General features: G+C 40.7%; 3 protein-coding genes across 3 annotated transcripts; 2 read left to right on the top strand and 1 right to left on the bottom strand.

Annotated features, from left to right (window-relative positions):
- Window positions 1-96: 96 nt before the first annotated feature.
- LOC146464966 (uncharacterized) lies at window positions 97-2,820 on the top strand. The gene has a single exon (XM_085129074.1). The coding sequence runs from the start codon at window positions 1,097-1,099 to the stop codon at window positions 1,979-1,981; it is 885 nt and encodes a 294-aa protein (XP_084985200.1). The 5' UTR covers window positions 97-1,096; the 3' UTR covers window positions 1,982-2,820.
- Window positions 2,821-2,931: 111 nt separating this feature from the next.
- LOC146464967 (uncharacterized) lies at window positions 2,932-4,803 on the top strand. Its single transcript, XM_085129076.1, has one exon. It carries the CDS (start codon window positions 3,491-3,493, stop codon window positions 4,328-4,330), a length of 840 nt encoding a protein of 279 aa, XP_084985202.1. The 5' UTR covers window positions 2,932-3,490; the 3' UTR covers window positions 4,331-4,803.
- Window positions 4,804-9,970: 5,167 nt separating this feature from the next.
- On the bottom strand, window positions 9,971-13,069 carry LOC146464968 (actin, cytoplasmic-like). Its single transcript, XM_085129071.1, has 3 exons — window positions 12,625-13,069; window positions 12,445-12,555; window positions 9,971-10,992 (listed from the first exon to the last, which is right to left on the bottom strand). Exons 1-3 carry the CDS (start codon window positions 12,877-12,879, stop codon window positions 10,228-10,230), a joined length of 1,131 nt encoding a protein of 376 aa, XP_084985197.1. The 5' UTR covers window positions 12,880-13,069; the 3' UTR covers window positions 9,971-10,227.
- Between the last annotated feature and the right edge of the window lie 100 nt (window positions 13,070-13,169).

Raw genomic sequence — 13,169 nt, forward strand, 5'->3', positions numbered from 1 at the left:
ACAGAATCGGGTGTTCCTCAGAATCAACTTGTATTATTGCTCCAAAATTGAAGCGCCAAATCCGATTAAAATATTTAGTACAACAAACCCAAAGACGAGTTGTACAAGCTTGTACAATCAGTTTAAACAAGCATATTCAAAAATTTCAAATGAACTGTTGAAATTAAGCTTGAACCGAGAAAAAAGTCTACGATGCTAAAAGAACTTTTTAAAACAGCAAAAACTTCGACTCTATATTTATGTTCTAAAGATGCTAAGCATAGCAATCTTGAATGCATATGTCCGTCAAGTGAACATGTGAATTTGGCCAAGGAGTTTGGAACTTCTCATCGACTTTTCCTGAATACGGTAGGTGAAATACACTCTTTTGCAAGGACGTCGAGGCTGAGATTAACCAAAATTTTAAGAACGTATTAAGAACATTCCTCAGGCTGAGGGTCGGTTAAGAACGTTCTTATTTTGCTAATCTGTAATTACAAAATCAAGGTATCAAATGTAAATTAACCAAAATACTTAAGGGTATGTTTTGTATAACATTGTATAACTCTCAGTTTGTCATAATGAGCATTTCGTGATACCATATATCAGCAGGCAATTCACTCCGATAGACTTTCTGGTCACGTCCGCATTGAGTTACTGAAATACGTATAGTGTATACCGTGTAATTTAAGAACATCTTAAGAACGTTTCAGCTTCAAATCGCAAAAAAAAATATACAAGAACGTTCAGCCTTTGCTCCAAAACTAAACGTTCTTATAAAAAACACAGAATGTATTGCCGAAGTTTATTGCGACAAATTGATCTTGAAAATTCTATCTGCAACAATTAAATATTCCAGTGGCTACAATCCTTCCATTGAACTGACTGCATGCGCCAAAAGGTCATATCTAAAATATGACAGCTGGAAGCTTTACGCAAAATATCAGCATTAACTGGGACGAATACCGACGAGACGGTATTGGCTCCTGGCCAATGAAACTTTTGATCACAAACGAGGCTGATTTCCACGAAATGATTGTCTGCGTAGAGCACTGAAATCGCAGAAGTGAATTTAGCAGCTTGTTATCATAGGGCGAAAAAAAGCTTCACCACGGCCATGGCTGATGAAATGATTCCAATACGTGCAGCAACCGTTCGTACTTTGAGAGTCTTGGCCGACAAACTACTCACCGTCCATAACAAGTCGTGCGAGTGGCAACTAGCAGGAAGTTCTGCTACAATTTTGGGCTTTGTTGTCACAGCAGCAGGATTTGGTCTTCCTTATTGTACCGCTGGAGCATCTCTCATAGCTTCTGCAGCTGGTGCGGGTTTGTGTACTGTAGGTGGGGTGGTTAATGCCTTTTCTTCGCTCGCAGAACACCGCATCCAAAAGGAAACGTTCGACACTGCGCAGAAGATCATCGATCGAGACCGAGAAGCCGCGGAAGCTGTGGAGAAGGTTTGGAAAGAATTTGCCGAGGAAGTGCAGACATCCAAAAGACAGATTAATGCTGCATATGCTGTTAAAGTGGTCTGGGGCACTGCTTTCACATTAGACGCTATCTACAAACTCTACAGACTCGGCGCGGGAGATTTTGCAAAGACAGCGGCCTCTGAGGGCGGTGAAGCTTTGTTTTACAGCCTCCGTAAATTCGACAAATACCTACACGTTGGTGGTTTTGCCTTTGGTGCTGTTATGCTGCTTCTCGACACTTACACACTGGTAACCAACCTTAAGAAAATTGATGCAGGTCGGAAAGGCGAGCAGGACAAAGAGCCGAAAGCAGTGAGGAAGCTGCGAGAGCTTGCTGATCAGTTGGAAAAGGTTATGCACGACAAGAAAGGGGTTATTCCTTTGGTCGATTATTTGATCTCAATGATGAAAGATAAAAAGAGCTTCCTTTTCAAAATAATCATTCTTATATCAGCTGTTATTTTTATCTATTATTTTACTCCTTTCTTTTCCTCATGTTTACGTCAGTTACGCGACATTCGGCGTTAACAAATTTAACGCTGTTAACACTACTGGAGTGGCCAAGTATTTAGATTTAGTTGGACTTAATGTAATATATTTGCCTTCCTTCCTGCACCTTCCTTTCCAAGGGACTCATTTTTAGGTTAGTGCTGTGAAATGAGTTTCAAGTAGACTATAGAAAAACTTTAAAATCATGCATCGCATTCATTTCAGTTTTTGTATTCAAGTTAGTTCTCTTACGTAAACGTTGTTGATCCAATCGATCGTAAAGCATGGTTTTTCCGAGAAATGCTTCGACAAGATGGAAGAATGTTCAATGTTTCATTTCAGTTGATTGTTTGTGGTACACTGCAACCGCTGCCACAAACAATACAAAGGAAAAACAAAACGAAGGCTTAAAGGTTGTTTTAACCGAACATCGAAGACCAGTTGACAAATAAACAACAGTTCCAAGCCCATCACAGTCTCAGAACATTTTCTTTCTAACCGCTCCATAACGCTTCTGACATGCTACTTATTCCTCTCGAACTCATCAAATCTAATCGTGACAGTGTGCGCAAAGATCTCATCGACAGAGGTCAAATTCTTGAACCCTAATTATAAGGTCTTAATAGGAGAGATGAGACATGAACATTTTTCCCGTCTGTTATTATTTTATCTTCCTAAGTTATGTAAAAAAAAAAACTCATTGTGACGTATTTTGTTTTCGTCTTCCACGTTGTAACTTTAGCTATTTTGCTTATACCTATTTACCAGTTGAATTTTTAAATTTCAAACTGTAACGTTTTTGTTTATGTAACTTTGGCCTAGTCTTTCAGGACTGGTATCTATTGTAACTGAATAAAATTGTAACGTATCTTGCCACAGGGTCAGTCTCAACCATACCCTGAAGAAGAAAGGCCGTGCCTTTCGAAATATTGGAAATTATTAAAAACTGGATCATTGTATAATGCAATTCAAGGGATTTGATTGGCTGAGCGGCCATGGTATATGAGCAATTATACCATGGCCAAGAAATGGCGGCCATTAAATTGTCTGCTGGTTCTTCTCTCACAGCGAAATCAGTTAGATCTAGCAATAATTCTTGATTGTTTTTAATAAAACAATTATTCCACTTGCGCTTGTTGGATATGAGATGATTATAGCCAACTCGGCGCTACGCGCCTCGTTGGCTATCTATCATCTCATATCCAACGCGCGCTCGTGGAATAATTGTTAAATATACTTCCAGTGGCTACAATCCAACCATTGAATTGAGATGAGAGAGTCTCTCGATTGAAACATGTACCAAAAGATCAAAGTCCATCAAAAATATGACAGCCGGTAGCTACAATAGGTATGTAAAGCATTCATTCGGACAAATACCGACGTATTAGTTTTCAGAAAACTATTCCCTTACCCGGCTGCTGGCCAATACGAATTTTTGATCACAAACGAGGCTGATTTCCACGAAATTTTGTCGGTGTAGACAAAGTACTGAAATCGCAGAAGTAACTTTAGCAGCTTGTTGTCATAGGGCGGACAAAAAGCTTCACCATGGCTGATGAAAGTAAGCTATTACAAAAAGCCGAAACGATAAAGTCGTTACTTCGTGATTTGACTCCAAAGAGAAAAGCAACCGTTCATACTCTGCGAGTCTTGGCCGACGAACTACTCACCCACCATAACAACGTGTGCATCGCGCATGTGACAGCAAATTCTACTTCAATTGCGGGCTTTGGTGCAATGGCGGCAGGATTTGGTCTTTCTTTTTTTACCGGTGGAATATCTCTCGTAGTTTCTGCAGTTGGTTCTGTTTTGAGTGCTGCAGGTGGAGTGGCAAATGCCGGTTCTTCGGTCGCAGAAGTCTGCATCCAAAGGGGAAAGTTCGACACTGCGCAGAAGATCATCAATGAAGACCAAAAAGCCGCGGAAGCTATTGAGGAGCTTTGGAAAGAGTTTGAAGAAGAATCAAAGAAAATTCTTAAAGGGAAGAGTGTTAAGACGGGTGTCGAGACTGCTTTCCTGTTAAAGGACTGTGCGATGGCTGGCATCCACATTGGCGCGGAGATTGGAGCGGAAGCTGCTACTGAGGGCGGTGAAGTTTTGTTTCGCAGTCTCGATCTTATTGACAAAGTCGTCCAAATTGGAGGTTTAGCAGTGAGTGCTGTTTTTTTGCCTTTCCAAATTAAATCATTGGTAACCAACTCGAAGGAAATTGATGCAGCTCGGAAAGGCAAGAACGACAAAGAGCCGGAAGCAGTGAAGAAGTTGCGACAGCTTGCTGATCAGTTGGAAAAGGATATGCACGACAAGAACGAGCTTTTTCGTGAAATCGATGATTTGGTCTCAATGACAACGGCCCAGGATTCCAATCCATTGGAAGCATATCTTTAAAGAAAGCAATCCAATCCATTGGAAACATATGTTAAAGAAAGCAAATAAGGACATACAGCGTCATGATTAGCTGATCGTATCAAATAACTGAGATTTCTATAGTTACTAATTCTGCGAGACGCCTTCAAGGTTATTTTGAACTAAGACTTGTGTTGCATTAGATTTTTCAGTTCTTTTCAAAATCGCTTCCATATTTTTTCTTTATTTTTTATTGTTTATCTTACTCATGTATACATCATATAAAGTGCTATTTGCGTTTCGTAAATTTTATAAAGCTAAGAGATATTTAGAATGGGTCGGATTAGATTACCAGCCTTTCCAGGAAAATGTAAATGGTAATTTGAGTGTGTTGGGGATTTTTAAGTTCGCTTTTGAGAGTTTCAAGTAGACTATAGCGAGATAAAATTAAAATTACCTCAGTTTTTGTATTTAAGTTCTGTTATGTAAATCAATCAATGTTGTTATTGAACTCTGTCTGTGCTGTCTTTTCCGCGGTAGTAGCTTGAGGGTTGAATGGACCTTCAGTCAACAGAATTGGGCGTTTCTCATAATCAACTTGTAGTTTTGCTCCAGAATTGATATGTCCAGAAATTCACGCTAATGAGATTCATGAATTGTATGATAAATATCACAAGGTGTCCCCTAACCTTAATTCTCACTTAAACACACATAATAGGCCTTATCACGGTTTTCGACGCCATTTTGACGAGTAGGCAAACAGGCTTGAAATAATTTCCCTGTATTTTTTTCCCGCGAACTATTTTTAGTAGCAGTTCACGGCTGGTTAGCTTTACAGACAAATGTATGGAAAGTTCAAAACACGACTGGACGCTTTGTGGCACAGCTACATCCGTCCAATTTTTTTCTTAAAATCCTTTTCTTAGTGCCAAAAGTTTCCAATTCTTGAATTTTTCAGAAGCGATGTTTTATGAAAATTATTTGACATCGGATTTCCATACAAACGCTGTTATTTCAAGCCTGTTTGCCTACTCGTCAAAATGGCGTCGAAAACCGTGGTAAGGCCTATTCTGTCAAACATTAAGTCATATGAAAACGACAAAAAGGCCTGGTTTAAATCGAAGTACCCAAATTTAGGGTTAGGTGCATTTCTGGACATGTGTGAAAATGTGAAAATTGAAGCGCTCGATCTGATCAAAATATTTAGAACAATAAACCCAAAGACGAGTTGTACAAGCTTGTACAATCAGTTTAAACAAGCATATTCAGAAATTTCAAATGAATTGTTGAAATTAAGCTTGAACTGAGAACAAAATCTATGATGCTAAAAGAACTTGTTAAAAACAGCAAAGACTTTGACTCTATATTTAAGTTCCAAAGATGCTGAGCATAGCAATCTTGATTGCATATGTCCGTCAAGTGAACATGTAAATTTGGCTAAGGAGGTCGGTACCTCTCATCGACTTTTCCTGAATACGGTGGGTTAAATATTACTGAAGTTTATAGCCACAAATTGCTCTTGAAAACCCAATCTGCAACAGTCAAATATTCCAGTCGCTCAAAACTGACTGCATGCGCCAAAAGGTCATATCTAAATTATGACAGCCGGAAGCTTTACGCAAGAAATATCAGCGGGGACGAATACTGACGAGACGGTATTGGCTACTGGCCAATGAAAAGTTTTGATCACAAACGAGGCTGAGTTCCACGAAATGATTGTCTGTGTAGAGCACTGAAATCGTAGAAGTGAATTTAGCAGCTTATTGTCATAGGGCGAAAAAAAGCTTTACCATGGCTGATAAAAGCAAGCTACTTATACAACAAGCCGAAAAGGTGAAGTCCTTACTTTGTGGCTGGATTCCAAAACGAGAAGCAACCGTTCATACTTTGCGAGTCTTGGCCGACAAACTACTCACCGTCCATAACAAGTCGTGCAAATTGCAAGTGGCAGGAAGTTCTGCTTCAATTGCGGGCTTTGGTGTCACAGCAGTAGGATTTGGTCTCTCTTTTTTTACCGCTGGAGCATCTCTCATAGTTTCTGCAGTTGGTGCGGGTTTAGGCGCTGCAGGTGGGGTGGTTAATGCCTCTTCTTCGCTCGCAGAACTCTGCATCCAAAAGGAAACGTTCGACACTGCGCAAAAGATCATCGATCGAGACCGAGAGGCCGTAGAAGCTGTGGAGGAGGTTTGGGAAAAATTTGCCGAGGAAGTGCAGACATGCAAAAGAATGAATGCTGTTAAAGTGGTCTGGGGCACTGCTTCCACCTTGAAGGCTGGCTACAAACTCGGCGCGGGGGTTGCAAAGACAGCTGCCTCTGAGGGCGGTGAAGCTTTGTTTTACAGCCTCAGTAAATCCGACAAAGTCCTACTCGTTGGTGGTTTTGCCGTTAGCGCTTTTATGCTGCCTTTTGACATTCACTCACTGGTAACCAACCTTGAGAAAATTGATGCAGGTCGGAAAGGCGAGAAGGACAAAGAGCCGAAAGCAGTGAAGAAGCTGCGAGACCTGGCTGATAAATTGGAGGATGATATGCACGACAAGAAAGAGGTTATTCGTGAGGTCGATCATTTAATCTCAATGTTAAAAGATAAAAAAAGTTTCTATTTCCAAATAATCATTTCTATATTAGTTGTTATTTTTATCGTTTATTTTACTCCTTTCTTTTACTCATGTTTACGTCAGTGAAGCGACATTCGGCGTCAAGAAATTTAACGCCAAGTATTTAGATTTAGTTGGACTTAATGTTGTAGATTTGCCTTCCTTCCTGTACCTTCCTTCCAAGGGAGTTTTAAGTTCGTTTTTGTAAAATGAGTTTCAAGTAGACTATAGAAAATCTTTAAAATCATCGCATTCATTTCAGTTTTTGTATTCAAGTTAGTACTCTTTAATATCTAAATGTTGTTGATGCAACCCATCATAAAGCATGGTTTTTCCGAGAAATGCTTCGACATGATGGACAAATTGTCAATGTTTCATTTTGATTGTTTTATGGTACACTCAATGCACTCAATGCATAGTTAGACCTTCTCTCCTACTTTCTCACTATCAAGTGTAGAGAGGTATTAAAGGTACGACGAGATTTTAGGTAATTGTTCATCGCCCGCTGGATGTTGGAGCTAATTTGCAAGTCACGGCCACCTCGGTAATACGGTCACCTCGTTATTACGGCCAGTTTTTTTTTTGGCCCGGCCGTTAATACGGTCAACCGTTAATACGGCCAACGGCCACATTTCGAAATCCCAAACAATACAATCCTTTCTAATTTCACCCCGTTAATACGGCCACTGACGCTAAATTTAGAAAACCAAAACGCCTGTGACATGTCAATTTCATTGACCTCTGTAATTTACTCTAATCAAACAACCGATTTACTTTACAAAGTAAGCAACAGTCCTCCCTGTTTTCATTACAAGACAAACGAAAGTATTGTCTACAATTCCGTACATCTTCATTCCGATTGTTTATTAAAGAGAATCGGTTGTTCAGGAAGTGCGAATGCGATATATAAATTTGGCCCTGCCCCGGCAATACGGCCACCCCGTTAATATGGCCAATTTTTTGGACCCATTGGTGACCGTATTGACGGGGTTCTACTGTACGTCTGTCTGACTCTGAACTGGCCTAGACCCTGCACGGTTTTCTCCCAGGCCCTCACGATCAATTCGTTTCGGTGACTTGACCCGAAACGGATTGATCAAGATGAAAGAAAGAGACAGTTCTAGGAACTAGGTAAACTCTGAAGAGTTGTGGTCGCACGAAAACGCAACATGATCTCCCTCGGAGCACGCAATTATCGTGTGCTCTCTAACGAACCTGAGTATCAGGCCTTGCTATGGGAAGAGGGAAGGTGGCAGAAAGGGAAGGAGGAAAGAAGGGAAGGAATTTTCTTTTCCTTTTCCTCGTCTCCTCCGCCCCCCACTTCCCGCTCAAAACCTATTATGCACGCTCTCAGAATAACCAGACATAAATCAGATTTTAGACATTTACAAGTCCCTCCTTTTAAGTCCATTTGCGATACTGGAAGCCTTTCGTTTTCCCCCGTTTTATTTACCGTGAGCGGTCGATATTTTACCAACATCGTCCCTGAGGCTTTTCCCTTGTAAACAAGTGGGAGGAGGAAAACAAAACTCTTGAAATAAACTTGGTATTTTGCTTCAGTTGTTAGCGGCACGTGACACGAGAATTACGGGGTTATGGCGCCATAGGGACCCCGAAAAAATGTGAAAATATCTCATTATCAGTCTATGTTATTCGTTTCTTTGGGCTTTCCTGCAAATACATACAAATGCAAATGCGTTTCACCCTCGGCTGACTAATATGGACACAAAAAATAATACTCCAGGCACATCAGCCGTAACTGTGATAAGCTCAACGTATCTCATCAAAATGGCGATGGAGTGAAGAATACTTAGGATCGACTTTTTCCAGATTACCGACCATTTTCTCCATACCATTGAAACAAGGAATCTTTATAAGCAGGTTGGGAGAATTCGTGTTCTAGTCCAACGTACTTGGCTTCTCGGCGGGATCCTAATTAATGCTTATCATCCCACTCATACTGTCCAGGGAATAGGTCATTTCCGAGTTAATGTGAACCTCATCGTTAAAGCGAGGCTAAGAGCAAAGTTTTTCATATGAAGATTAATTTTACTTGTGTTTGAATGAAAACTAATTTTCATAAGAAAAACTTTGCACTTAGCCTCGCTTTTACAATGAGGTTCAGAGCAACTCGGAAATGGCCTATTGGGGAACAATTTTTTTTTAAATTTATATTTAGAGGGGACCTATTTCAACTTTGAAAACGTTTGTTTATTATTCTGGGCTCGGTTGTTCGAAAGCCGATTGACCTTAATCCAGGATTAAAAGTTAACCGAAGTTTTCATCTCGCTCGTTAAAAATGGTTTTAAAAGCTGATTATAAGCTTACGGTAAAGAAAAGTTTAAGTCAAAACTGAGGGACAAAAATCTTCTGAAGGACCTCTTTTGATTAGTAATCAAACTCGAATTAAAGTTCACGTTAACACGGGATTAGCTTAATCGGGCTTTGAACAACTCGGCCCAGGGTTGTTGCCACGATTACTTTAAGTCGTGTAACTAAAATAACTCGCGTGACGGAAAATCACAGGCGAATACAGAATACAAAAAACGAACTAAAACCCGTCCAAATGGCCTTACCCCAAGTGCACCAAGGCCTCCCTAGCTCTCTCTGTCAATTTTCAGTTTTAATCAATCACTGTTCACTGCCGTTTTGCTGACAGCATATTAATGCTAGCTTACTGAACAACTGTTGTTGAAGCCTGTTTTGAGTGCCGGAGTTATTCGCTCACAAAGGCGAAATCCTGCCCCTGAAAACACCTAACTTCCAGAAACTAGCAAAATCCCGCGCGAATTCCACCGGACAAAAAGATAAATCCACTTTAAATTACCATACTCTGGGCACGGTTTTGAGAGTCGCAAATAAAGGCAGCAAATTTAAAACAATGTGATAGTACGCTTGAAGAATACCGCACCAATAAAAAAAATGAGCACCTGAATAACGAGCAATGTCTTTTTAAGAGGTTTCGCTCGAATATTTCACTCACATTTTCACGACAAATTGTAACTGCAAACGACTTCATGTTACCACGTTTTCCTCGTTCCGGCACTTTACCACTTTATCTTTTATGTTAAAAAAGGAAAAAAATTCGGGGTGCTAAAAGCTTTTATTTCTCAACAAACAAAAAAATATTTGGCATCTTACAGACAAAAGGCGTCTAAAATGAGTCTTGGAATGTTTTTTATTTGTATTTTTCTGTCAAACATCTATCCAAACTTCCAAAAATAAATTGTCTCGGAACAGCCATTAGAGGAAAAGATTGTTTGTCCAGTTGTTAAAGTTCTGACCACCACCTGGGTGAATTAGTTTAAGACGTTTAGAAAAGTCGAGAGCAAAAGGCCTGTTTAGAAGCATTTACGGTGAACAATGGCGGGGCCAGATTCATCGTATTCCTGTTTGGAGATCCACATCTGTTGGAAGGTGGACAGCGAGGCCAAGATCGATCCTCCGATCCATACAGAGTATTTACGCTCGGGAGGAGCAATGATCTTGATCTTCATTGTGGGAGGGGCGAGAGAAGTGATTTCTTTCTGCATTCTGTCAGCGATTCCAGGGTACATGGTGGAGCCACCAGACAATACTGTGTTGGCGTACAGATCCTTACGGATGTCAACATCGCACTTCATGATCGAGTTATAGGTGGTCTCGTGGATGCCAGCGGATTCCATACCAAGGAAGGCGGGCTGGAACATGGCCTCGGGACATCTAAATCTCTCGTTACCAATGGTGATAACCTGTCCGTCGGGAAGCTCGTAGCTCTTCTCCAAGCTGGAGCTGGAGGCGGCGGTACTCATTTCTTGCTCAAAGTCCAAAGCAACATAGCAGAGCTTCTCTTTGATGTCACGCACGATCTCGCGCTCGGCGGTGGTGGTGAAGGAGTAGCCACGCTCGGTCAGAATCTTCATGAGGTAGTCTGTCAAGTCCCTGCCGGCCAAGTCGAGACGAAGGATGGCATGGGGAAGAGCGTAACCTTCATAGATGGGAACTGTGTGCGTTACACCATCACCACTGTCCATTACGATTCCTGTTGTTCGCCCAGAGGCGTACAGAGACAGCACGGCCTGGATAGCGACGTACATGGCTGGGGCGTTGAAGGTCTCGAACATGATCTGTAAAACGAGAAGAACAGATGAGAACAAAGCAAGAACAAAAGACAGCCTTGACGTTTTAGTGAAATATTTATTGAACCCTTTTAATTCACGGAGGGAGTGAATTAGAAAAATGGCTCAACTTTCTGAAAAAACCTGAAGGAGTAACGACGTGCCTTCTGGAATAATATATTTCTCTAACCGCTAAATCAGCCTTGTTCTTTTTTTGCATTTTTTGTTCAACTTTCTTTACCCAAGAAACTGAGAAGTATTAGGACGAATAGCACAACATGAACTACTCAACGGCTTTATTAGATGGTAGAGCGTCAGGATATTATCCACGGACTCAAAAGTTAGAACCATTGTAATAACTTTCGACATTTGATGCACAGAACTATTTTAAACCCCCAAACTGTAACAAGCGTCTGATTTCGCCTAACAATATCCTACTTTGACAACACACGCAGTTCAATTCTGCCTTGATGTGCAAACGAATTCTCCCAACTGGCAACGTACGAAATCGCGACCTGGAGTTTTTCTTTGAGAAAGGACTCTGGTCTGATAAACATGTTTGAAAGCTTCGAGTGAGATAATAGTCGATGGAATTGTTTTCTTAAAGCTCATACGCAAGTCTCCTTCTAATGATACACTCTGCAATTATGTTTATGCCAACGCAAAATGAAACGAACTGAATTATTGATTGATTGTTTAGAGATCCATTAATGACCTTTTGAAATCTCTGAAACTAACACCACAGAAAAGCTGCAATCAGGCGATCTTCCTGTGATCTCTCCAGATATCAATCTTTCTACAAATCTGACCAATCACTGGTAACTTTAACCAAATAAGGCAACAATTACATTCAGTTTTCCTCAGCCGTCAGCTGTTTGTCACGAAACAGTCATTTTAAATCAACAAAAAATAAATTAATGACTGATGTCGCTATGCCAAAGTACTTACGCTAAGTGTTTCCAATCTCTCTCTGATATTTTGAATCATACCATAAACTTAATTTTCGCACAGTTAGTCACAATCGAATTATTTTAGTTGGAGGGAATGGGCCTCTCTCCATAAGTTTGATTTTCGAACCAGAGGAAAGCATTTTTAGCATGACACCCGGTTCGTCGGTTTTGTTGGCGACTTCTTATACACGATCGGTAGCAAGAGATATTTAGCAAGAGATTTTTACTTTTGACTAGTTTCAAATTAACACTAATTAGCGCTCTAGCGATTTATTATGATGAAAATTGTCAACATTTCCACGATTTAAGACAATTCAACGAATAAACAGCACTGTTTTTAATGCAAGCAGAAATAGAAATTTTTCATTTTTTTGTATAGCAGCTATGTGTTAATTAAAGAAATAACCACAACGATTTAATCTAATTGTGGCGAAAACTGAGAAGCAAAATGATACGCCAATACATTTTCTAAAGCAGTGAATTCGCTATATTTATATATTTTTGTACATACCTGTGTCATTTTTTCTCTGTTGGCTTTTGGGTTGAGAGGAGCTTCTGTAAGCAGAACTGGGTGTTCCTCGGGCGCTACACGCAGCTCGTTGTAGAAGGTGTGATGCCAGATCTGAAATCAAGGCAAATTATCGTCAGTGGATGTTCCAATTTGACATTTACCTCGTTAAGGTTAACTTACCTTCTCCATGTCATCCCAGTTGGTTACAATGCCATGCTCGATGGGATATTTCAGGGTCAGAATACCTCTCTTGCTCTGAGCTTCGTCGCCGACGTACGAATCTTTCTGACCCATACCAACCATCACACCCTGATGCCTTGGACGGCCAACGATGGATGGAAACACTGCACGAGGAGCATCGTCTCCGGCAAAACCGGCCTTGCACATACCGGAGCCATTATCCACGACCAAGGCAGCAACGTCTTCATCGGCCATTTTTTCTGTTGTTTAGATAAATTAAAAAATATCCCAGCCACTTCAGGCAATCTGCTTACGTTCTCCACGGACAACAAGGCAGGAGTGAGAGGTGGGTAGGGCTGCTAGCTGTTTTGTGCCTCGGCGAGAACCACAAGATCATCTCGTTCACCTTATTTGGTCATATTTTCTGCTCATTCTGGCCGCATTGCATTCAAAACATTCAATGGGAAAGAAATCTTACAAGGCGAGTATCATTAATGACGTTATAACAACGCCGCTCCTCTTTGCGTTGCCATGGCGACGGTCGC

The sequence above is a fragment of the Pavona decussata genome, unplaced genomic scaffold, assembly GCF_977016875.1.
Source record: "Pavona decussata unplaced genomic scaffold, jaPavDecu1.1 SCAFFOLD_158, whole genome shotgun sequence".
Lineage (NCBI taxonomy): Eukaryota > Metazoa > Cnidaria > Anthozoa > Scleractinia > Agariciidae > Pavona > Pavona decussata.

Excerpts from the sequence above, each read along its gene's own strand:
- LOC146464967 (XM_085129076.1), top strand. The coding sequence starts at position 3,491 with ATGGCTGATGAAAGTAAGCTATTACAAAAAGCCGAAACGATAAAGTCG.
- LOC146464968 (XM_085129071.1), bottom strand. The coding sequence starts at position 12,879 with ATGGCCGATGAAGACGTTGCTGCCTTGGTCGTGGATAATGGCTCCGGT. Across the intron at positions 12,556-12,624 it reads ACTGGGATGACATGGAGAAG|ATCTGGCATCACACCTTCTA; the intron begins GTAAGTTAACCT and ends CCTTGATTTCAG. Across the intron at positions 10,993-12,444 it reads ACAGAGAAAAAATGACACAG|ATCATGTTCGAGACCTTCAA; the intron begins GTATGTACAAAA and ends CTCGTTTTACAG.
- LOC146464966 (XM_085129074.1), top strand. The coding sequence starts at position 1,097 with ATGGCTGATGAAATGATTCCAATACGTGCAGCAACCGTTCGTACTTTG.